The 25,952-nt window shown below is 46.8% G+C and overlaps 1 protein-coding gene across 1 annotated transcript; it reads left to right on the plus strand.

The window, feature by feature from the left end:
- Nucleotides 1–1,474: 1,474 nt before the first annotated feature.
- On the plus strand, nt 1,475–15,919 carry Trem1 (triggering receptor expressed on myeloid cells 1). Its single transcript, XM_041656651.1, has 4 exons — nt 1,475–1,523; nt 6,489–6,845; nt 10,305–10,476; nt 15,755–15,919. Exons 1-4 carry the CDS (start codon nt 1,475–1,477, stop codon nt 15,855–15,857), a joined length of 681 nt encoding a protein of 226 aa, XP_041512585.1. The 3' UTR covers nt 15,858–15,919.
- Nucleotides 15,920–25,952: the final 10,033 nt, after the last annotated feature.

Genomic DNA, 25,952 nt, shown 5'->3' on the forward strand with positions numbered 1-25,952 from the left:
GGAATCCAGGGCTTTGAACAAGCCAGTTGCTACTGTTATCACCAACACCACAGTTATCATGAGATCATCATCACGATCACCGATGCCACCGCCACCATCGTTGCTATCACCACCGCCGCCGCCACCACCGCCACCGTCAACATCATCGTCGTCATCACATCACGGTGCCCAAGCCCCAGACCTCAGCTCAGAGATTCCCAGGCTGACACAGTCACAGTCACCACACTAATTCAGCAGTTTCCATGGACACCTTGTATTCATCTACGAGCCATTTGTACATCCTCTGGGGTGTCTGCTGGGGCTGGGGACAAGGGTCCCCTTGCATTAGTTACTTTTCTCACTACCATGACAATACTGGACAACAGCAACTCGAGGGAGGAAGTGTTCAGCGTGGTTCTCGGTTCCAGGGGACACAGGCCAGCATGGTGAAAGCATGCAGGCATCACAGATGCTGATGTGTGGCCGCCATGCAGGGATCACCCATGAGTTGATGGTTATGATCGGCGCTTACAGAGGTGACTGTGCAGGCTGCCAGGCTGAGGGGCAGAGCCCCAACCATGTTTTTCTGTGGGTGTCCACCCCATCCCAGGTGGAGAATCACGCTTTCTCTAGCATACAATTCAACCCAAAGGTTGTCACTGAGGGTGTGCAGTCAGCGAGCGCGTTGTGTCTAGTTGCCTCACAAAGGTGGTCACAAGAGGAAGTTGGATTCAGCATATTCAGGAACTAGCATGCCACAAAGTGTCGGAAACTGTGTCAGAGGTTCTGAATTCCTGTTTGCGGAATGAGAAAGTCGACCTCGTGTCTGAGCTGGACATTGAAGCTGCACAAAAACTGACTACAGTTATTCTCGCTCAACTTTCCTGAGGTTGAGAACGAGCATATGGGCACGGGCCTGTCACCTCAGCATGGAGGATGACAAGTTAGAGGGCTGCCTGGGCTGCACTGTAAAACCTTCTCTGGACAAAAACAAACAAAAATATTTATTACTATGGGGCATGGGGGTGCCTTTAATCCCAGCACTAGGGGGCAGAGGCAGGCAGATCTCTGTGAGTTTTAGGCCAGCCTGGTCTTCAGGGAGTCCCCGGACAGCCAGAGTCACATAGTGATACCCTGTCTCACAAAATAATGCAAAAACCCAAAACAATGAAATCAGTCAGTCAACCAACCAACCCCCCCAAAACAAACAAACAAACAAACAAAACCCCCAAACAGCAACAACACAGGATAGAGAAGAAGAGAATCATTTTCGAAGAAGAGGGAACAGGTTCGGGGGGGGAGGGGAGAATGAGGCTTGTCCCTGGGAAGCCCTACTGATGTCAGCAAGCAGGGTAGCCAGTAACAGGACTGTACCTCCCAGGAATGGCCTCATGTCCTGTTGTGAAACTCCCCAGAGAGTTTGGGTACAGGGGTGTCTTATAGCTGTCCCAGCAGCCCACGGAGGCAGTTGGACAGTTGGAGCTGAACTTGGAGCATGAGGAAGGCTGGGCTCTGGGGGCTGCTGTGGACATTTCTTGTCTCAGGTAAGGCAGGTGGGAGGTGGGAGTGGGTGAGAAACTGGCCTAGGACATTAGCAACCGTATGAGTGGTGTGTGTGTGTGTGTGTGTGTGTGTGTGTGTGTGTGTACATACATGTTGGTGCTGGGTGTCTTCTTCAATTGCTTTCCGCTTCTTTCTTTCTTTCTTTTTTCTTCCTTCCTTCCTTCCTTCCTTTCTTTCTTCTTTTTTTTTTTTTAACTGAGACACAGTTTCACTGTGCATCCTGGCTGGCCTGGAACTTGCTATATAGACCAAGCTGCCCCTCTATCTGCCCCTGCTCCTGTCTCCTCACTGCTGACATTTAAGGATGCCCTGCACTGTCACACCTAGATCTACCTTGCTTTTGAGTCTCCCTTTGACCCCGGAGTTTGTCTATCTGTGTGGCCAGTGTGCCCTAAGGACCCACTTGTCTCTGCCTGCCTGGTGCTGGGACAGAAGTACGTACCCCACAATAGACTTTCTCCGTGGTGCTAGAGACCAAAGTCGGGTCCTCAGGCCTCTGCACAGCTAGTGCTTTGCTGGTGGGGCCACCTCCAAAACCCCACCAAGCTCTGCCCTTCTGAAGCACTAAAGCAGTGGTTCTCAATCCGTGGGTCGCAGCCCCGTCTGGCTGTCAAATGACTTTTTCACAGGGGTCATTTACGACTATAAAAACCAGATATTTACATTAAGATTCATAACTTAGCAAAATTATAGTTATGAAGTAGCAATGAAAATAATTTTCCGGTGGGGGGGTCACCCATGACCCCTCTGAGTCATGAGGAGCTGTATTGAAAGTTCACAGTATTCGGAAGATCAAGAGCCGCTGTTATAAAGCACACGGCCCCCCAAACGTGGGGTCAAACACTGCTCACCTCAGGCCAGGCTTCGCCTGAGTGCAGAGAGTCAGATCCCGGAGGCTAATGAACAGAAATATAGGAAGGGGTAGAGTTAGAGAGGCAGGTGTCTGTGCTTTTGTTTCTGGCCTTTTAAAATTTTATTTTATGTGTATGTTTGCATGCATGTACCACATATATGTTTGGTACCTGAGTAGGCCAGAAGAAGGCATCAGCTTTCCCTGGAACTGGAGTTACAGATGGTTGCTAACTCTGGTCCTCTGCAGCAAATGCTCTTAACTGCTAGTTTGTTTTGTTTGTTCCATTCAGTCCTGGGGATGGAACCCAGGACCTCTCACATGCCAGGCAACCGCTCTACCACTGAGCCGCAGCCCCAGTCTCTGTGTGAAGTTTCCTGTCAGAGACATACAGAATTTTCAGCGGAAACAATGACAGTGGCACAGGTCTCACTAATAACCAAGGCAGTACTCCTGCCTCAGCTTCTTGTGTATTTGGATTACAGATGGGCGATACCAGGCCAGCAGCTCCAACCAATCCAAACATGAAATGATCTGAATAACAGTCTCTCATTGTAGCCCTGGCTGTCTTGGAACTGTCTATGTAGAGCAGGCTGGCCTTAAACTCACCGCTTATCCTGCCTCTGCCTTCCGAGTGCTGAATTTAAAGTGTGTGAGCCATTATGTCCAGCATCTGAATGATATTATTTCATGTTGAAATGTTTCTTCTTCTATTCCCCCATGGTGCTTTTGATGTGAACAGTCCATTAGACCTCAAAGATGGAATTCATTTAACAGATATTTCCCAGAGTTTCCTTGGGTCTACAAATCTGCTAATTCAGAGGCCAAAGGTATGAACAGAAGCCTGTGTCTGTCCTCACCGAGGTTGTAATCCCAGCTCTTCATCAAATTCTAGAGCTGGAAAGCTCAGCTTCTCACATGGACTGAGCAGGGCTGGGCCTGCCCCCAGCCCTGTGTCTTCATTTGTAATATTTCAGTGAGTCAGTACTTCCACGAACACAACTCAAGGGTGGGGCCTGTGATGTGTCACACCGAGTGGAGCAGTCATCCTGGGATGGAGTAATCAAAGCTGATTCAACACAGCCCTGAGCCTTGGCTGGCCGGTCTGTGTATGTGGGGACATTCTGCCACTCTCTTCTTCTTTTTTTCCTGAGACAGGACCTCATGTAGTCCAGGTTGACTCCAAATTTACTGTGTATTTGACGATTATCTTGAACTTTTTCCTGAGCCACCCATTTCCACCACTTCAGTTCTGAGATTACAGATGTGCACCTCCATGCTGAGTGTGGAAGGCATTCCTGAGATTACAGATGTGCACCTCCATGCTGAGTGTGGAGGGCATTCCTGAGATTACAGATGTGCACCTCCATGCTGAGTGTGGAAGGCATTCCTGACCAGAGTTCAGGTACGCCTGTTGGCAAGGTTTCCTTAGAGATCTAATTGACCTTAGAGCCTGGCTCATTACAAAATCCCCCATGAGTCCTTGAGGTGAGTCTGAGCAAGGCCAGGTGAGGGCAGAGCAGGTCTTCTGGAGCCTGACACAGCCTGTGCCAGCAGGCAAGGGCTTCTACTAAAGTGTAAGTCTTGGTCTGTCTGGGTGTGTGTGGTGTATATTGTGGTGCATGTGGGTGGTGGTGGTGTGTGTGTGAGTATGTGTATATGCATGTGTGTGGTACATTGTGCGAGTATGTTGTGAGTGTGGTGTATTGTGCGAGTGTGTTGTGTGTGTGGTTAGTGTGGGTGGTAGTGTGTGCATGCACGTATGTGTGTGATGCACAAGTGTGTGATGCATATGGGTGTGGTGTGGGTATGGTAGGGGTGGTATGTGTGGTGCGTGTGTGTGTAGTGTGGGTGTGGTGCAAGTGTGTGTGGGGGTGGGCAGTTGTAGTAACAACAGCAGTAGACGTTTCAGGAAGTGAAAGTCTACCTCCCTGCTCCGGTATTTTGTCCATGCCTTTGCTGGAGAATGATGTCCAGGCCTGAGTGGCCAAACTCTACAGTCTCTCGGTGACTTAAGAACTGGTGTTGATGACCTAGATGTTTTCACATCAGCAGGGCCCAATTCCAAGTGATTTTCTTGTTTCCACTCCAAGAGTGGGGCTGAGATTAGTGTGCATGAATGCAAGTGTGTGTGTGTGGGGGGGTGTATGCATGCGAGTGTGGTGTGTGTGTGTGTGTGTGTGTGTGTGTGGTGCATGCACGCGAGTGTGTGTGGGAGTGCATGCGTGCGAGTGTGTGTGTGTGTGTGGTGCATGCACGCGAGTGTGTGGTGTGTGTGGTGCATGCACGTGAGTGTGTGTGTGGTGCATGCGTGCGAGTGTGTGGTGTGTGTGTGTGGTGCATGCACGCGAGTGTGTGTGGGAGTGCATGCGTGCAAGTGTGCGTGGGGGGGTGCATGCACGTAAGTGTGTGGTGTGTGTGTGTATGGTGCATGCACGCGAGTGTGTGGTGTGTGTGTGGGGTGCATGCACGTGAGTGTGTGGAGTGTGTGTGTGGTGCATGCGTGCGAGTGTGTGTGTGGTGCATGCACGCGAGTGTGTGGTGTGTGTGTGGGGTGCATGCACGTGAGTGTGTGGAGTGTGTGTGTGGTGCATGCGTGTGAGTGTGTGTTGTGTGTGTGGTGCATGTGTATGGTGCATGCACGCGAGTGTGTGTTGTGTGTGTGTGGTGCATGCGTGTGAGTGTGTGTTGTATATGTGGTGCGTGTGAATGGTGCATGCACGCGAGTGTGTGTTGTGTGTGTGTAGTGCATGCGTGTGAGTGTGTGTTGTGTGTGTGTGTGTGGCATTTCCAAGCTCAGCACTACTGACATTTTGGGTGAGGTAATGGCTGGTGAGGACCATCCTGTGCACTGCAGGATACTTGACAGCACCTGACCTTGTCTGTCCATTAGTTCCACATGGCAATAGTTCCCATTCCTGTTTATAACAACTGAAAATGTCTCCCAACAACTGACACCAGTGGGGGACACCTGACACCCAGTGGAGGGGCAGTTTACACCCAGTGAGGGGCACCTGACACATAGTGAAGAAACATGGCTGTGGTTTCTGTCAAAAACAGAAGGGACTTATTGTCTTAGGTTCTAGGGCACCCAGGGGTGCTAGCTTAAAAGCACAGCTAGTCATGACTCAAAGTTGTCAGTTTCTTTCTCTCTCCTCCCTACCCAGTTTCTCCCTGTCACTCCGCTCTCCTGTTTGGCTTATTCTTAGGCAGCTGATTCCAATATGGTAAAATACAGAACTGGAGCTTGGCACCCTGCTGACCACCAGCCTCTGCATAGGGTTCTGAGTAGTCACAGCCGGTTTCGATTGGCTCCACTCAGTCACAGTCTGTGTGGCCAGGGCCTTAGGGCTGTTCTCAGTGTAGGGCAGCCCCATCAGCCCATCAGCAAAGCTGTATGATGAAAGGAGGTGCAGAGCTCCCATCCATCATGCCCATGATGCTTTGCTTTTGTTTTCTTTTCTTGATGCTTCCTTGACATCATCCTGTGCTTCGAGAATGTCTTTATACCCACTCTTTACCCTGTAAGGAGCCTTTCTACAGCCTTCCTCTCTCATCATGCCCTGCCGCTCATGTCTCCCTCCAACCGGGCACTTTCATTCCTCTAAAAACCATTTAGGGCTAGAGAAGTAAAGAATACAGCCAGTGTGGTGCTCACCACGCAAGCATGAGGACCTGAGTTTGAGTCCCAAAAGTCTTGTAAAAAAAACCAGATGTGGGGGCACACACTAGTCATCCCAGCACTAGGGATGCAGGGCTGGCTGGATCCCTGGGACTCCCCAACCGGACAGCCCAGCCGAATATTCCAGTTCCATGTAAAAAGAGTGAGACCTTAACAAAAGAAGCAATTAGATGGACAGTATTCTCAGGCATGTGTAATACCTGAGATTGGCCTCTGGGCACCGCAGGCATGCACACATGCACACATGCATTAACACGTACTCACAAAAGGATTGTTTGTAATGTTTGATCCTCATTGGCCACATATCATCGGCTCTTACAGTGAAACAAACAAACACCAAACAACTCCTTTCCGGTGCAGAGTTTGGATGGGGACCATTCCCTACAGAGCCTGTTTCCCTTTTCCTGTTTACAGAAGCTCGAGCTGCCACTGACCCAGCCGAAGAAAGGTATAACCGAGTCGAGGGACAGACCTTGGCAGTGAGCTGTCCCTTCAACATCAGGAAGTATGCCAGCAGCCAGAAGGCTTGGCAGAGGCTGCCGGACGGAAAGGAGCCCTTGACATTGGTCGTCACAGAGAGGCCATCTGCAAATCCCATTGAGGTCCACGTGGGGAAGTACACACTGAAAGATGACCCTGGGGAGGCCATGTTGCATGTCCAAATGACTGATCTTCGAGTGGCAGACTCTGGATTGTACCGCTGCGTGATTTACCACCCTCCTAATGACCCTGTTCTGCTCTTCCATCCTGTCCGCCTGGTGGTGACCAAGGGTGAGTGACCAGGAAGTGTCTGGGGAGAGGGAGGGAAAGGTAGGCCAGCAAGGATGGGGCAGTGGCCCAGGATTTCTAGCAGCTTGACTTCCTGTCAGAATTTCCTTGCCTGCCATCCAAGGCTGTTGGCCGGTACTTGGTCCAATAGTAATTCAGGGCTCTTGCATATGGATTCCCGTTGGGCAAAGAGGAAGAGTAGACTTTGGACATGATTTAGTTTCTCTGAGATCTCCCCTTAGAAGTCTTGTCCTTAGGAAGCCTTTCCTTTTTTTAATTAACCATTTAACTAATTATTTTAATGTTTCTTCATAACAATGTCATAGCCAACATTATAAATATGGAACTATACATTTGGGACATTTTCTGGCTTAAGCAATAAATCTGTTTCAGCAAAGGTCCAGGATACCCATTTGTACCACCTCATTTTCTTCCACACAAACCACCTCAGAACGGGCCACTGTCATCTCCGAAGCAAGTTCAGAACATTCTTCGAAGACAGCAAAAGTTTTTAAGGCCAGGTTTTGCACCCCACAAGCTGCCAGAGCTGTTTTTGCCACAGTCATCAGTCAAAGGTGGGGAAGGTTTGGGAAGGAAGTGCTCAGGCTTACAATGGGTGCACTCTGTTCTCCAGGCATTTCCTGGTTTCTACAGTTTGGGTAGGATTTGCCACTCTCTGGCTTGGTGCTGGACATTTCTTCCTCCAGAGGGGGATCTCTCTAAACCTCAGAGCCCTCTGTGGGGGACCCTCCTATGTAACTTATGAATCCTCCAGGATCTTCCAGGTCATCCGAGCCTCCGCAGATGGGTGGTGACATTCTTCTGCTCTCTTGGGGTGCATGCTAATCTACATGCTGTTCACTGGAGGCTTTCTTCAGTCAAGAGAGACTTTGAGTTTGCTTGCTTGTAAATCTCCTTTCAAGCCACTTCATAGCGACCTTGGCAGTTGGCGGATCCTCCTGGGACACCATGGTGTCATTTTCAGGTTTTCCTGTTCCCTTATTCAGGTAGACATGGATCACAGGTTGTAAACTTCTCCTGTTCATCCCAACAACCTCACAATGCTTAAGGAAATCTGCTGGATCCAGGGTCCCACTACCATTTGATTCTTGGATATAAATTGCACTGTTGGCCAAGTCTTCAGGATTTATAGGGGGATCTATAACACGGCAAGATCTGCCCCTTCATCCGTGGGTCCACCAGGCTTCTAGAAGCCATTTGGCTCTCCAGTGCCCATTCCACCCTGTTCACCCCCTTGCCCACCTCTGCTCATGCCTCCAAGGTGCCTCTAACTCTCTCCTGGTCCAGGAAATCCTTCAGACTCTTGCCCATAAGCACTTGGGCTACTAGAGAGCAGGGTGGGCACCTCAGAATGCTACTTTATAGGCTATGTTGACTTGGCTGTAGGATCCAGCCTGAGCAGGGCAACTGGAGACAACAGCTTTGTTGACCATAACTAGTGTTGTTCCATGGCTGCTTGCCCATAGTTCTTGAGAGGCCCTGCTCAGGTCATAACTAGACAGCTGTGAAGAGGAACTGCTGGTAGGAGGATGACCCAAGAGGGAGAGCCAGGAGTTCAGAAGTAATAAAAACACTGGAAAGTTGGGGTCAGGAGGTCTTGCACAAGCTACGTCTTATGCCAAGAATGTTTATTAAGAAGTACAGCATCAGTCAGGCATAGTAGCACACACCTTTGATCCTAGCCCTTGAGAGCCAGAGGCAGGTGAATCTCTGTGAGTTTAAGGCCAGCTTGATTTTTGTAGTGAGTTCCAGGACAGGCAGAGCTACATAGTGAGATTCTGTCTGAAACACACACACACACACACACACACACACACACACACACACACAGCATCTTATATGCACTTTGCAAGGGGACAGGGGATAGAGGCAGCAGAACGCGGTCATACAATGAGCGAAGTCATCAGGGGAACACAGGAGATCTCAAGCGTGAAACAGATCGCATGCACAGGGGTAACTCCAGTCTCTCTAGTGGGGGAAAGTCTAGTTTCCAGGAACTGGAACCTTAATCCCTTTGAGGCCCAGGCCCTAGGCTCAGATCAGACCTTGCCTTGTTTGCTCCTGGGCACGGACACAGAACTGGTGTTCCCTTTAGACATCTTTTCATCAAGGCCTCTGAGAAAGTCTTGGATGAGCCTGACTCCCAACAGAGTAGAGTAGAGGTGTGGTGACTGGCAACAGGGGTAGCTCTTGGGACCTGAGGATAACTGTAGTCGCTCAGTCCATGTCTGAGGCAGGGCTTGTTCCACCCCCTACCCCACACCCCCATACTAGAATGAAGTTGACTAGTCTCGGCTGACTTTTTACTGGCCTGTGGTGGATAGGCATGGTGGCTGCTGTCTGCTGCCCGCAGGCTGGGTAAGCAGGCCGAGTGCTGCATGCCAACTACGCTGCATAGATGGCCTTAGTGGTGGTGACTGTGGCAGTGGTGGTATCCTAAGCAACAGTGTCATAGTCCTGGACAGGCTACCTCTGTGCCTGCAGGGCAGTTGGAGGCTGTCCATAAGAAGTCACGTATGCAGTCTACCCATAGGGCTGGTTGTCTGAGGACTGGGTGAAACTGACATCAGTAGAGGGGGTCCAGGTTCCAAAGATTTGTGGTGTGTCATGTCATTGAAGTGACTGGGCTGTGGACAATGTAGCCCTGCTGGGTTGCAGCTTGGCTGCAGGTACTGTAATCCATGGTTGCTATGTCCTCTTCTTAGGAAGCTCTTGTAATCTATTCCTTTCAAGATGCCCTTGGTGCCCCCTAAACTATGTGTGTCAGACCTTGCTGTGGGCATGAACCACCTGAACTCCTTATTTCATGAAGACCCTGGCTCAGCAGACCTGAAGTGACAGTTGCTTATGAGGAACGAGGTTCTAGGCTTCAATGGGGACCAATGCAGTTATACACTCCTTATGAATTTCTGAATTCACCGAGGACCAGCTGGTACCTTGCTGGGCTCTACATCCCCAGTGGTAATAGTAGATGATCAAGGATGGCAGAGAAAAGAGAAAAGGCCTCCCTTCCTAGAACCAGCGAGTCTGTGCCAAGTCCAGGCTGAGGCTCAGATGCAATACAGCAGTAAAGGACACCTTTAGAGAGACATGACTTACGGAGGCTGAGAGAGCCATGTAAAGGGGAGAAGGGGGAGGTGGAGAGCTGGACAGCAGCAGAGAGAACGTTTCCATAGCTCAGACAGCCCGAGGAGTCTTTCCTTCACGCCTCTCCAGCCCTCCTCCTTTTCTCCCTTCACTCATCTGTTTCTGTCTCTGCTTCAGGCTGGCTTCTTTGGATTTTAGTTAAAAAAAAATTCTTGCTTCTTGAATAGCCATGTTCTTTTCCCTCCCCAGCTCACTTCTCTTCTGCTCATTCATCCATCCGTCTGTCCATCCATCAATCTTCTGTCCATTATATGTCTGTCCATTTATCTCTCTACACCATGTGTCTTCTTGCAGATTCTTCAGATCCATCCACTTCTGGCATCATAACTACTATAAGCCCAACTACATTTCCCATCCTGATTACCACAAAATACCCGCGCAGAGACAGGACTATGACCCCATCCACAGCTGTTGTCTCTTCTCCTGACCCTGGAGTCACCTACCCAAACAGGACAGATGTTCCCAGGTATGTTTTCTGGGATCCTGGTTAGCATGCCATTTATCTCCTAGTCCAAGTGCTGAGAGGGTGTGGGCATGAATCTGCGGTGGGCTGGAGCGGAAGCAGAAGCAGACAAGTCTGTGCGGAATTTCCCAGGGAGAGAAAAGGTGGCGACTGACTGAGGAGGAGGCTCCCACCCTCCCAAGCTCATCCTCTGTGTCTCCCTGCACATCAGAGTAGTAAGAGGAGGGAAATGGCATTTTTGATGAATACTTTCAGTCCTGCCAACCCAGAAGCAGATGGATTCCAATGTCAGATAGACCAGCTATGTATGTAACATTGGGTGAGCCAGCGACCCCTTGTGGCTTTAGTTCCCAAGGATACTGTTGAGATACTAGAAGACCAGAGGATGCTCTCTGCCACCTCCCCATGTCTATGACTCTCCCTAGTAATGCTCTTTGTGCTGTTGAACTGACTTAGTTTGTTTGTTTGATTTTAGTACTGGCGTGAGCACTCCACTCCACACTGATGGAATGGCAGGCATTCATGGAGACGGTGGCAGACTCATAAACGCAGGTTAGAAATCTCCTGAAAAATTATATTTTAAAATATTGAGACAAAGGGCTGGGCTAGTTTGATCCCTAACCTGCGTTTATGTTTGTCAGCTCTCCATCATTGTAACAAATGACCCAGACAATAGGCTTAAAATGGGACAGGTTTATTTTGGCTCCAAGTTCTGGAGGTTTCAGGACACGGCTTTTGGATCTGCGGTGAAGCAGTATATTATGGTGGCAGCATATGACAAAACCTTCCCTCTGTGGTCATGGCATTGAGAAAAATGAAGAGGCAGGGGTCAGACTATGGGTGTGCTGTTTCTTTGGGAACGGATGCATGTGGATGATGGCTCAATGAGTGAGTGAGCGCACGCCTGAATAGATATTTGTGTGCGTGGATTAATGGGTGGATAGATGAATAAATAGGATGAATGAAAGGATGGGTAGATGATAGACGGAAGAAAAAGTAGATGGATGAGTGCACGGTGGCCTAAAGCGCTGGCCAATTCCAGCCTTTCAAACTTTCTGCCACCCTTCAATAGTGTCATTTTTTCACCAGTACTGATCCACGCTGCAGCAGCAGGCCACACCTGCTGGTTAAGAGCCACCTTGCATGCATGGCCCTCCTTACAGTTGCTGTTGAAGATTAATGTTTCATTTAAATGCTGCATCAAAAGTGAAAAAATTCTTTTTTCCCTAGTCTAGTATGTCCGCACGCATGGTTCCATGTAGCCTTTATTCATATATACCTTAGCATGGCCCCAGTTCTAGTTATATACATAAAGTAATTTTCCCTGGTAAGATTATCTCTCAGCCAGGCATGGTGGCACACACCTTTAATCTCAGCACTCGGGAGGCAGAGGCAGGAGGATCTCTGTGAGTTCAAGGCCAACCAGGTCTATGTAGGGAGCTCCAGGACAGTCAGAACTACTTACAAAGACTATATCTTTAAAATCCTTCAACATTACTACACTGAATTATAAATTCAATAAATACATACTTTTCTGTCAATCAGAAAAGCCATAAACCTCACAATCATTCACCTACTCTTGACTGTTCATACTGTTTTCTTTTTTAAATATTTTTGTTTGTTTTTTGAGACAGGGTTTCTCCATGTAGCCTTGATTGTCCTGGAACTCACTCTGTAGACCAGGCTGGCTTCAAACTTACAGACATCTTCCTGCTTTTTCCACCCAAGTGCAGGAATTAAAGACATGAGCCATCACCACTCCGATAATTTTAAAAACTCTTTTATCTCAAAAAATTTTCATAAGAGAATTTTAGCATTTATGTCACTTTGCATACTATCACATATACAAAATGTCTTCTAAATATCAGAATTGTCTGCACTGGAGAGATGGCTCAGAGGTTAAGAGCAGTAGCTGCTCTTCCAGAGGTCCTGAGTTCAATTCCCAGTACCACACGGTGGCTCACAACCATCTATCTCCAGTCTCTGGGGGTCTGACACTCTCTGTTGGTCTTCACAGGTAGGCACTGTACTGAATTGGTACACAAATATACATTCAGGCAAACACTTTATACATAATTAAAAATAAATAAAATCACAAAAGCAGACTTTGCAGATGATCCACAGTGCAGAACTGAGGCTGTGGTACAGCAGGCTGACCAGCAAGGGTTTAGCATTTTAAAACATTCCTCTAGACCTTGGCATATGGATCAGAGGATGTGGGTGCTCAAGGCTCTGGTTCCATGCTCAGCACCAAGGAAAAAATATTCCTAGTAAAGTTGATGAGAAGTGGTCATGACATTCATTTCTCTGAGTGTGGATTCTTGTTCCAGGCAAGGAGGCAGACACACTGTCCTCTTTCTCAGCATGGTTCCCTGGTGCTGCCTCAAGTGCCTGGCATGGAGTTGCTGCCTTCATGGGGCAGTGAAAGTTTGCAGTCTAGGGAGAGTCAGTACTCATCTTCCCTTCTTTTTAAAAAACTTTTATTTTTAACTATGTGTGTGTGCACGTGCACGTGTGATTTGTGTGAGGGAGCCCAGGGGCTGCCGCAGTCTGGAAAAAGTGCTGGATCCCTCAGAGTTACAGTTACAGGAAGCTGTGAGCTGCTCAGTGTGGGTCCTGGGAACATAACTCAGTCCTCTGGGAGAGCAGTGTGTGCTCTTAACCACCGAACCATCTTTCCGGAAGTTAGTTTGTCGCTGTTGCCTTTGTTTTCCCAGGCGCAGGAAGTATGTTGTAGCTCACATTGTCACTACTGCTATACCCCTGCCACCTGCTAACTTTATTCTGTGATATTTGTGACTATTTTGTTGGCCAGAGCCCGGGCAGGACAGCATCGGTCATCTCAGCTGTCTGCAAGAAAAAATGTTTGAGTTCAAGTTGTTTGCCCAGGTGACAGGAGAGCAAAGACTGCCCTGCTGATGGACAGGCATGGCAGGGAGCACCATTTTCCTGTGACAAGCTTACTTCTAGAGATGTGTCATGGGAAAGTAAGCCTTGTGAAAATATTTTAGGAAGTAATCCCTGGCAGAGCCATCAGGGAAGTGCAATGGGGAAGGAAAGTCAATAGAGGGTCATAATCAGGGCCAGTCTCCCAGGTGTGGCACAGGCTGGGTCCTGTGAGGGAGTCTGGGTACCAGTTGAAACTGCTTCTGTTGGAGGCAGAAGGCTTAGAATATATATATATATATATATATATATATATATATATATATATATTCCTGCATCCGGTCATTGGGTAGGGGAAGCCCTAGCAATGTGACACAGAGACCCCACAGACAGGCGAAGAGCTGCTGTAAGGGGATGTGCCCTGGAGCCCAGTGCATGAAACAACTCGAGGTCCAAGGAACTACAATGGGACATTGGCAGGTTAGACTTAGGAAGCAATGGCATTAGCAAAGACCAGAAGCAGGGCCTCTCCAGCAGCAGGCTCCCCTGGGAGCTGAGGCTGCCACCAGGGTAGGTACTATGGCAACCACAAGGTGAGAGAAAGGAGCTAGCCTCCCTATCCTGGTTGCCTCTCTAGCACGATCAGCTGCTAAACTTACCACGTGGCTTTGGGGATACTGTCCCCTGATAGGGGACAGGATGGGAGCCTGGGGTGGAGTCAGCATACATGGGCAGGTTGCTCCAGTCCATCACCATGATGAGTGCACATACTGCTTTCAACGTTACTGCTGTGATTTGTTCCTTAATTGCACTCAATTCTATTTCCTAGTGATCTTCCATGACCCTGTCCCCATTTATATACTTATCGTTAGCCATGTTTAGAGAAAAATTATAGCCTGGACTCAAACCAACAATACTTTGCCCTGCTATGTAGTATGATTGTACCATAGCGTTATCCCCTAAACCTTTCTTGCTTTAGTAATGTCTACACTTTACTAAGTAGATCATTGACCAAACCCTCACATTCCATTTATGTACTTACACAAGTTCTCATTCTGGGGTCCATGCTGGCTGCAGATTTGTGATCTTCCTGCCTCAGCCTACCCACGGTTGGGATTATGGGCATGAGCTTCGTGAGCCATTAAGTTCTTATATATAAAAGGCTTGTGGACCTTGTGCTCAGTATCAGCACTAGGAAAACCAGGACTGTTAAACATGCAAGATTGCCTCTTCAAACCATTGTCCGAACAGAAGGCTGGGAATGGGTTTAGTTAGACGCCTGGTGACCTGTGCTATCTGCAGGGGCAGATCACCCCTGGATTCCCCAGACTAATGTTTATCCAGACTCTTCCTTCTAGACCCTTCCCTTCAGCATTGTTTCTCAGTCAATAGAAATCATCTTTACGAAAGAGGTCATTTGTACTTTGAAGAGTTTCAATGTTATCCTGTTATTTAAGATTTGTTGTAGATACAGAATTGAGTTAATAATAATCAGAAAACTTCCCCCTAAAATAAACTCCCTGGGTCAGACTTTGAAGTTTGAACCAATACCATCTACTGAGTTTTGCTGAAACAAATTTCCTTCTTGCCTCATGCAGACTTGATGGTCGTGGCATCTGCAGAGACCCCGCAGTTATATATCATTAATACTCTATGTGGCCTCTGTCTGAATCACTGTCACCTAATATTTTTGTCCCTGTGTCCTAACATGTAAAACACCATGTCCTCACCTACTTCCCTATCTGCCCAGTATAGGTGGAGCGCTCTCTCTCTCTCTCTCTCTCTCTCTCTCTCTCTCTGTCTCTCTCTCTGTCTCTCTGTCTCTCTCTCTGTCTCTCTCTCTGTCTCTCTCTCTGTCTCTCTGTCTCTCTCTCTGTCTCTCTCTCTGTGTCTCTCTCTCTCTCTCTCTCTCTCTCTCTCTCTCTCTCTCTCCTGGGTGGGTCTCTTTCTTATGTCTACTGCTGTCTATCCAGAACGTGAAGTATCATTTTACTAAAATCATGACAACGGTGCAATGGAGTTTTCAGTAAGGTTGGATTCTTCTTGGTTTCTGGAGAGGAAAATGAAGACTAAGGTAGGACAACTGTCCCCAGAAGCAGATGAGAATGGGGACAACAGGGAGCAGGTTCCCTAGATAAGGACCTGACGCCATTCCACACAGAAGGTCAAGATGCCCGGGTGAATCCTCCTTATGCATCTCCTGGACCTGAACCCTAGGCTCTCCTGCAAACACATTTCTAATGGGTTATTTTAGGAAGAGATCAACTAAACTGCATCTAAACTTTCCCACAGGCTGAAGGGAGGATCTAAGTTGGAAAGATTGGATGGAGAAGAATTCCATAGACTTGGCAGTGTGGATGGTCATTGATCAACCTTCAATCTCATCTCTCCGCAGGGTCTCCATATCCAGCATTGTTGTTCCTGTGGTCTGTGGACTCTTCAGTAAGACCCTTATCTTCACTGTCTTGTTTGCTGTGACACAGAGGTCATTTGAATGACAGACCATGAAGCCACATAGCAGTGACTTATGACTTTCAGCCACGTCTATCTCACAAGAAGAGCTCGGGGTGGGGTGGGGCTGAGGAGAGACTGTAAAATGAATTGAATCTGTAATCATGGGTAACATCTAAGGTCCAGGATGTCCCTGCTCACACTTCTCAGTTCATCCATCATCTTGGGTATGTGCTCTGCACCCTCAGAAGAGGGGAAACCCAACACCCCCTGACCATTCTGCCTGAATAGATGTTGGTTTGAAATAAAGATGGCCCTGTGCTCCTCCCTGTCACCATTCATGGGAGTCGTGAGGTTTAGGGGGTGACAGCTGCTATTCCCGCTAGGCAGCACAAATCTAGCCACCTGTGCAGGCCCTTGCTTGTGAAGTAGCCTGCTCTCCCAGCCTCTAGGGCCTTCCTCTCTGAGAATCAGACACTCAGATTTGTCTTCCTGTGTGGTCCTCTGAATACTCCCAACCATAAGCCAAGAAGACAAAATTCCACCTTGAGGATTATGGAACTGGGAGAGAGAAATCAAGTTAACCTGGATGCTATTCTCTGGGAAACTCTTGGAGGAGAAGATGGCGTCCGTAGGATGGGATTAGTACATGCATCAATATGCGTGTGTGTTTTCTCGTTGATCCCTCAGTACAACCTGTGAGGCCAAGGTGTATGTGACCATAGGTAGGCCACAGGAATAGCAGGCCACCACCTCCTAGTGGGGATGAGGTCTAGAGAGTTCCCTTGCAGAAGGGCTCCAAAGTCAGAGAGACGGAGAGCCAGGGCTCTGCTGGCAGCTGAATGTCCTCTTCCTGGACTGAGACAGGGCAGGCATGGCAGGAGAGGAGCCCATCCCAGGCTGGGGAGACAGTCCCCAGTGTGCCTCTAACTCCCTCTCACCTCTCGATATCCTCCCAGGTGCCCTGTGGCCCCAATGCTGTTTCTGGGACACACAGGCATTTTCTTGTTTTCTATCTCCTTGGACTCTAAAGACAAAGGGACCCTGTGGGTAAGGAAAGGATGGTATGTTAGCTCATTCTACTTCCACAGTGCCTAGGGCCAACTCCATCCTAAGCTTCCCAAGAGCAAACACATCCCACCACATAGCATCCAGCTCACTTGATCTCAGTCAGAGGCTGCAAAGTGGCTGTTCCACACATCTCAGGTCAGGAAAACACATTCCTGGCAGAGAGACTTTCCCCTACTCCTGTGAAGAGCTCCCAAGTCTTTGGGCATGCTTCTATCACAGAAGGACGTTTTCCTGTGAACATGGCTCTCTGTATAATCCCGCACTGGGTGGTACTGATAAGCACCAGGCATTGCCAATTCTATAATCTCATCTTTTGGGAGAGGCCTCGGTGGGATTCACTTTATCTTGGTGCTCTGGCGTAAATCTTTGGAGGACTGATCCAGAAGCTGATCATCTCAGGAGGTGTTTTTTCTGCCTAAAGAGCCAAGCAGGAGGCTGTGGTCCAGTTAAGGCCCAGTTGGTGTAGAGCTTGTCATAGAAGCTTGAGGACCTGAATTCTGTCCACAGAAACCACGTGAAAAAGTTGGTTAGGGTGAACCATTGCTGTGTTCTTAGCACTTAGGAGGCAGAGAGAGAGACAGTTCCCTGGGACTAGCTGACTGTCTAGAGACCCTCTTCAGGTCATTGACAGATCATGTCCCAAAACAAACAAACAAACAAAACCAAAAACAGGGAGGAAAGCTCTTACATACACACAAGCATACACAGACAGATACACATACACACACGTATGTAGTGTGGTGTCTGCTATAGCACACACACACACACAAGTTGTGTGGTCTATTATAGTTCTTAGGTTGTCAAGTTTCCATAGCTAGAAGTCACTTGTGAAGACAGCGTCAGGTGGGGAATTGTCCCCTGCGGGCATGTCTGTGCCACATTGTCTCTATGGATGGATGAGGTGGGAGCATTAACCCTGTATATGGGTCGTACCATTCATAGACTTCACAGTTTCAGATTAAGGAACCCTAGCTGACCAGAAGCAGGCGGACAGCAGGAGTCCAGTTGCGGATCCTCTCTGCTCTGGACTCCGGATGGGATGTGACTAGCTGTTTTGAGTTCCTGCCTTGACGTCCCTGAAATAATGGACCGTGACCTGGAATCCTTAGCCAAGCCAAGCCAAGCCTAACTCTTTCCCCCTCAGCTGAGTTTTCCTCCGGTGTCTTCTCACAGCATCTGGATGGAACCAGAACAATGGTGCCCATCTATAATCCCAGCAGCAGGAGAGTGAGGCAAGAAGACTGCGGACTGGAGGAAGTCTGTTCTCCATAATGAAACTGTGTCTCAGTCAGAAAAATAGATAAAAATAAGCAATGGTTCAGACCCAGTGACTAAACTAATGGCCTGCAGGGTCTGGTCCAGTTGGAGTCTGGGCCAGAGTCACCTAGGCTGCTTGCTACAGTGCAGAAGCCTTGGCCTTTTTGCAGGCCTGTGGACTCCAGAGCCTCTGAGGGGAGAGCCCTGATGTGACTATGTAAGCCTTGCTTCCTGAGTAACTCAGCTGTCTGGCCATACTGAGAACAATGGAAAGAACGAAACTAAAGATGAAGGGCTGAGGAGATGCCTCAGTTGGTAAAGGGCTTGCCACATAAGCACAGAAACCTGATTTTCATTCCTAGAAGCCACATAGAAAACAGTGGGTGTGGTGGTGCGCACACAATACAGCGGAGGGGAGATAGAGGCAGGCAGCCTATCTCACCTGCTGAGGTTCATACCAATGAGAGATTCTGTCTCGGAAAAAGAAGGAGAATGGTGTCTGAATAATGACATCAGATTGTCCTTGGCCTTGGAAGGTGGCAAATCTGGATGTTTCAGCATCATTGGCTTGGGGAAAACTGAGTGAATGGATGTTCAGTGCATGTGGCAACATCTTGGTATCCAGAGGCAGTGCGTGGAGCAATGTGGTGGAAAATGGCAGCCCCAGAGTGTTTCCCAACAGACTGTGGCAGCAATGCAAGAAGGAGGCTGTCACAAGGACAGGGTACTCCCCCTTCTTCACTTTCCCTGGCCAGCTTCCTCTTGTCACGGTTTCCTCAGAATGTCTCAATGGGACCTCCAGGGACAGACGTCAGTCAACATCTATGGGGGGCAGCATACTCCAGCAACTGTAAGGGGCTTTGCCCCTTGTCTCTGGCCACTGGCAGATAGCATAGCCAGGAAGGAGCGTCAGATGGAGGAGACCTGAGATGAGACAGCTGCTCGTATGGCTGGGGCTCTGCCTCTCAGGTAAGGAGAAGTAGGCGAGGAAGGTAGAGGAGACAGTGCCAAAAAAAGGGACGGAGCCTGCTGAGGGGAAGCAGCTGCTCAGAGAAGTTTACTTTTCTTTCGCAAGACGGACTTGGGGAGCCGAGGGGATGTGTTAGAGGTGGGCGAGGACTGAGGTAGGAAGGGAGCGAGGCCTTCGTGATCCTCCCTGACTCAGCAGGGAATGGACAATGAAACAAGTCGGAGGTTCTCCTAGGTCATATTGAAGTTGAGAAAGTTATGTGGTCGTAACCAGGCAGCCCTGGGCTCTGCTGAAACCTACCTAGAGGCAAATCTGGGAAGCAGATCTACTTTAAAGGGGCAGCCGATCACAGGGCAGCATAAATGCCGTGCATATGAGTAGGCCAACCTAAGAATTCACTAGCAGGTTGATGGAAAGCTCATGTCTCAGTACTTCACACATAATAAATACTTAATAAAAGTTATAGGGATGATGGAGGTAACAGTATAACCTGGTGTGGCGGACCATGGCATGAAAGGCCAAGAAGGAAGAAAGGTTAACTGCCATTGGCTCTGTTCATGCGGATGCACCTCTGAACAAATGGACAGTGGGTGAAGGGAGATTCCACCCGAGGACACCAGGAGTGAACAGAAAGGGCCACGTGCCATCCAACAACGAACATGTCTGGGCCACCGCATATAGAACAGAAAACACTAGAGATCTGGGTATGGTGGTGTAACCCCAGCAGCCTGGAGGCAGAGGCGGGAGAGCTGTGCTGAATCCGAAGCAGCCTAGACTGTATGTAGAGTTCAGGTCAGCCTGGATTGCAAGATGAGACCTTGGAAAGACAGGAAAGAAGGAAGGTGGAAGTTTCTGTCCTGCGCATTACCATTGGTTAATAAAGAAGCTGTTTTGACCTATGGCAGGGAAGAATATAGCTAGGCAGGAAAATAAACTGAATGCAGGGAGAAAGAAGGTGAAGTCAGGCAAATGCTATTAGCCACCCAAGAAGCAAGATATGAGGTAACAAAGGAAGGGAGAAAGAAAAAAGAAAGAAAGGCAGGAAGGCAGAGAGGAGGATGACTGCTTGCATGCGTCCACCCAGTTCTGGAAATAGAAACGGTGATGCAATACCATTCTGCAATATTTTGCAATTTCTCAACATGAAAATGAAAATTTCCCACTCTACAAATTGCAGATAAGATATTTACTTACCTCTCTGGCCTGTAGGCATACACACAGACAGAATATTGTATACAAAATAAATAAATATTTTTTAAAAAGGACACAGGCTAAGAGAATGGATACGAAAATATTACCCAGCCTTCTGCTGTTTACAAGAAACACACCTCAACCTCAAAAACATTACATCAGAGTAAAGGGTTGGGAAAAGGTTTTCCAATCAAATGGACCTAAGAAACAAGCAGGTGGGGCTATCCTAATATCTAGCAAAAGTGATTTCAAGCTAAAATCCATCAGAAGAGATGGAGGACACTTTATACTCATAACAGGAACAATTCATCAAGATGAAGTCTCAACCCTGAATATCTATGCGCTTAATATAAGAGCACCCACATATTTAAAAGAAACATTACTAAAACTTAAATTGCACATCAAACCCCACACACTAATAGTAGGAGATTTCAACACTCATCTCTCGCCAATGGACAGGTCATCCAGACAGGAACTTAACAGAGAAATAAGAGAACTAACAGATGTTAATAAATCAAATGGACTTAACAGACATCTATAGAACATTCCACCCAAACAGAAAAGAATATACCTTCTTCTCAGCACTTCATGGAACCTTATCTAAAATTGACCACATACTCAGTACCAAAGCAAATATCCACAGATACAAAAAAATTGGAGTAACCCCCTGTGTCTTATCGGATAACCATGGAGTAAAGTTAGAATTTAACAACAATACTACTCCCAGAAAGCCTACAAACTCTTGGAAATTTAACAGTCAACTACTGAACCACCCCTGGGTCAAGGAAGAAATAAAGAAAGAAATTGAAAGTCTTCCTTGAATTCAACAAAAATGAAGGCACAACAAATACAACCTGTGGGACACCAGGAAAACAGTCCTAAGAGGAAAGTTCATAGCACTAAGTGGAGAAAGCTCACATTAGTGACTTAACAGCACACCTGAAAGCTCTAGGAAAAAAAGAAGCAGGCTCACCCAAGAGGACCAGAAATAATCAAATTGAGGGCTAAAATCAACAAATAGAAACACAGAAAACAATCCAAAGAATCAATGAAACAAAGAGCTGTGTCTTTGAGAAAATCAACAAGATTGACAAACTCTTATACAAGCTAACCAAAAGGCTGAGAGAGAACATCCAAATTAACAAAATTAGAAATGAAAAGGGGGATATAACAACAGACACTGAGGAAATTCAGAGAATCATTAGATCTTACAACAAAACCCTGTACTCTGCAAAATTGGAAAATGTAAAAGAAACGGACAATTTTTTAGATAAATACCACATACCAAAATTAAATTAAGACCAAGTGAGCAATTTAAATAGACCTATAAGCCACGGGGAAATAGAAGCTGTCATCAAAAACCTCCCAACCAAAAGAAGCCCAGGGCCGGATAGGTTTAGTGCAGAATTCTACCATAACTTCCAAGAAGAGCTAATGCCAATACTTCTTAATATGTTTCACATAATAGAAAAAAAAGGGTCTTTTTATGAGACTATAGTTACCCTGATACCAAAACTGCACAAAGACCCAACCAAGAAAGAGAATTACAGATCAATCTCATTCTCATGGATGCAAAAATTCTCAATAAAATACTGGCAAACTGAATCCAAAAACACATCAAAAAAATTATCCATCATGATCAAGTAAGCTTGATCCCAGAGACGCAGGGCTGGTTCAACATATGCAAATCTATCAATGTAATCCATCATATAAATAAACTGAAAGAAAAAACCATATGATTATTTCATTAGAAGCTGAAAAAGCATTTGACAAAATTCAACACCCCTTCATGATAAAGATATAGTAGAGATTAGGGATACCAGGATTATATCTAAATATAATAAAATCGATATACAACAAGCCAACAGCTAGCATCAGATTAAATGGAAAGAAACTCAAAGCCATTCCACTAAAATCAGGAACAAGATAAGGCTATCCACTCTGTCCATATCTCTTCAACATAGTTCTTGAAGTTCTAGCAATAGTTGGTCGACAAACATAAGGAGATCAAGGAGATTCAAATTGGAAAAGAAGAAGTCAAAGTTTTGTTATTTGCAGATGATATGATAATGTACATAACTGACCCCAAAAACTCTACCAGAGAACTCCCACAGCTGATAAATACCTTCAGTGATGTGTCAGGATACAAGATCAACTAAAAAAATCAGTAGCCCTCCTATACACAAAGGATAAAGAAGCTGAGAGGGAAATCAGAGAAACATCACCTTTCACAATAGTCACAAAAAAATAAAGTATCTTGGGGTAACACTAACCAAAGAAGTGAAAGACCTATTTGACAAGAACTATTTGACAAGTCTTTGAAGAAAGGAATTGAAGAAGATGCCAAAATGGAAAGATCTCCCATGCTCTTAGATAGGAGTCCTACCAAAGGCAATCTATAGATTCAATGCAATCTCCATCAAAATCCCAACACAATTCTTCACCTACCTTGAGAGAACAATAATCAACTTCATATGGAAAAACAAAAAACCTAGGATAGCCAAAACAATCCTATACAATAAAGGAACTTCCGGAGGCATTACCATCCCTGACATCAAGCTCTATTACAGAGCTACAGTAATGAAAACAGCTTGGTATTGGCATAGAAACAGAGATGTTGACCAATGGAATCGAATTGAAGACCCAGATATTAACCCACAAACCTATGAACACCTGATTTTTGACAAAGAAGCTAAAACTATACATCTTCAACAAATGGTGCTGGCATAACTGGATGTCAACCTGTAGAAGAATGAAAATAGATCCAAATCTATCACCATGCACAAAACTTAAGTCCAAATGAATCAAAGACCTCAATATAAATCTGACCACACTGAACCTGATAGAGGAGAAAGTGGGAAGTAGCCTTCAATGCATGGGTACAGGAGACCACTTCCTACGTATAATCCCAGTAGCACAGACATTAAGGACAACATTAAATAAATGGGATCTCCTGAAACTGAGAAGCTTCTGTAAAGCAAAGGACAGAGTCATTAAGACAAAAAGGCTCCCTACTGAATGGGAGATCTTCACCAATCCCACATCAGACAAAGGTCTGATCTCCAAAATATATAAAGAACTCAAGAAATTAGACATTAAAATTCTAAATAACTTAATTAAAAAATGGTGTACTGGACTAAACAGAGAATTCTCGACAGAAGAATTTCAAATGGTCCAAAGATACTTAAGGACATGTTCAATTTCCTTAGCTATCAGGGAAATGCAAATCACAACTCTGAGATACCATCTTATACCTGTCAGAATGGCTAAAATCAAAAACACTAATGATAGCTTATGCTGGAGAAGATGTGAAGTAAGGGGTACATTCATCCATTGCTGGTAGGAATGCAAACTTGTGCAACCACTTTGGAAATCAGTGTGGCAGTTTCTTAGAAAATTGGGAATCAACCTACCTCAGGATCTAGCAATACCACTCTTGGGAATATACCCAAAAGATGCTCAATCATACTACAAAAACATTTGTTCAACTATGTTCATAGCAGCATTATTTGTAATAGCCAGAACCTGGAAACAACCTAGATGCCCCTCAACTGAAGAATGGATAAAGAAAGTGTGGCACATGCACACATTAGAGTACTACACCGTGGTAAAAAAGACAATGACATCTTGAATTTTGCATGCAAATGGATAGAATTAGAAAACACTATCCTGAGTGAGATAACCCAGACCCAAAAATATGAATACGGGATGTACTCACTCATTAGTGGATACTAACCATAAACAAAGAATATTGAGCCTATAGTTCACGATCCTAGAAAAGTTAAGTAATAAGGTAAACCCAAAGAAAAACATATATAGATTCACCTGGAAATTGGAAGCAGACAAGATCGCCTGACAAAATTTGGGAGCATGGGGGTGGGGGTAGAAGGAAGGGGAGAAGAAGAGGGTTAGGGAGAACTTGAGGGAGTAGGATAGTTGAGAAAGAGGAAGGACAGTTATGAGAGCAAAGGAAGAGATATCCTGATTGAGGAAACCATTTTGGGGTTAGCAAGAAACCTGGCTCTAGAAAAATTCCCAGGAATCCACAAGGATAACCCTAGCTAAAACCCTAAGCAATAGAGGAGAGAGTACCTGAACTGGCCTTGCCCTGTTGTCAGACTGATGTTTATCTTAAATCTCACCAAAGAACCTTCGCCTAACAACAGATGGAAACAGAGGCAGAGACCCCCATCAGAGCACTGGACTGAGCTTCCAAGGTCCAATTGAAGAGTGGAAGGAGGGAGAGTATGAGCAAGTAGGTCAGGACCATGAGGGGTTCACCCACTGAGACAATTTGACTGAGCTAATGGGAGCTCACCAACTCCAACTCGACTGGGAGTGAACGAGCATGGGATCAAACTAGTTCCTCTGAATGTGGTTGACAGCTGGGGCAGACTGAGGGGCCAGTGACAGTGGCACTGGGATTTGTCTCTATTACATGTACTGTTTTGGGGTATCCTATTATCTTTGTATGTATACCTTGCTCAACCTAGATGTAGTAGGGAGGGCCTTGGACGTTCCACAGGGTGGGTTGCCTTGTCCTCTCTTATGATTGGAAGGGGTTGGGGGTGAGGGTGAGTGGAGAGAGTGGGAAGGGAGTGGGAGGAGGGGAGGAAGTGGGAATTTGGATTGGTATTTTTTTAAGTAATAAAATAAAATAATAAGAAAGAGAAAAGTTTCATCATACGGCTTTGGGAGACACCGGCCTTCAACCCCCCATCGTGGAGTTAAGTTTCATCCATCATATGGCTTTGGGGGACATCAGCCTTCAGTCCCCCATCGTGGAATCCTTGCACGTGGAAAGTCACTCTCACCTGGTGCTTATTTATTCCACCATCTTCCTACATTAGCCTGGACATGTGGGTATTTTATATTTTGAATATAAAGTCTACTATCATTATTGCTAGGTCGTTCCAGCGTGGGTCACCATTTCTTCCACACACTTTTGCGTGTGGAATTTCTGCAGGTTTTCCATTTTCTTTGCTTACCCGCGCATCCCTTCAGCAAATGCCAGTTGCCATGGTCATGAATTCCCCCACTTCCTTTCTCACCCCAAAGGGATCGATCCCTTCTGACTTCCCTTCTGGTAACCCTTCCTCAGCACTCCTTTAGTTCCTAATAGCGCCCCTCACCTTCTCTAGGGGACCATCCTTACAGCCTGCCATTGGAATCTGGTGACCCACAAATCTTCCAGGATAAAAACTCATTGTTGCCTGGGAGTGAGGCCCCTGACTTATCTTGGGTGAGCATACCCAGGACTCTGGACACGCCTCTAGGGGACTTTGACCTTTCTCTGGGAAAAAGAGGAAGGGGACTCTTACTTCACATAGTTATTTAAATTTTTTTGTAGTGATAATGACAGTACAAAATAAATGTGATTGGTAGATGGTGTAGAGGGACGGAGAAGGGGATATAATGAGCAAAAGGTAGGCAAGGAGTGGGGGCAGGGCTGAGGCATGAGGGCTAGAGGTGGACCCTGTAGCTGGGGTTCCCCAGTCCTAGCCTGGCTGCTGTTCTTCTCATGGGCCCCCAGGGCCCGCCTACCCAGGCCAACCACTTCCCCCATCAAAGCCCTGGTCCTTCCTTGGGTCTTTACAGCTCACAGATTCTGAGAAGCGTGGAAAGCCTCCCTTCTCCTCTGCTCCTTCTCTGG

Source organism: Microtus oregoni, unplaced genomic scaffold (genome assembly GCF_018167655.1).
Source record: "Microtus oregoni isolate MIOR12 unplaced genomic scaffold, Mior012 000007F_ref0000211, whole genome shotgun sequence".
Classification (NCBI taxonomy): Eukaryota; Metazoa; Chordata; class Mammalia; order Rodentia; family Cricetidae; genus Microtus; species Microtus oregoni.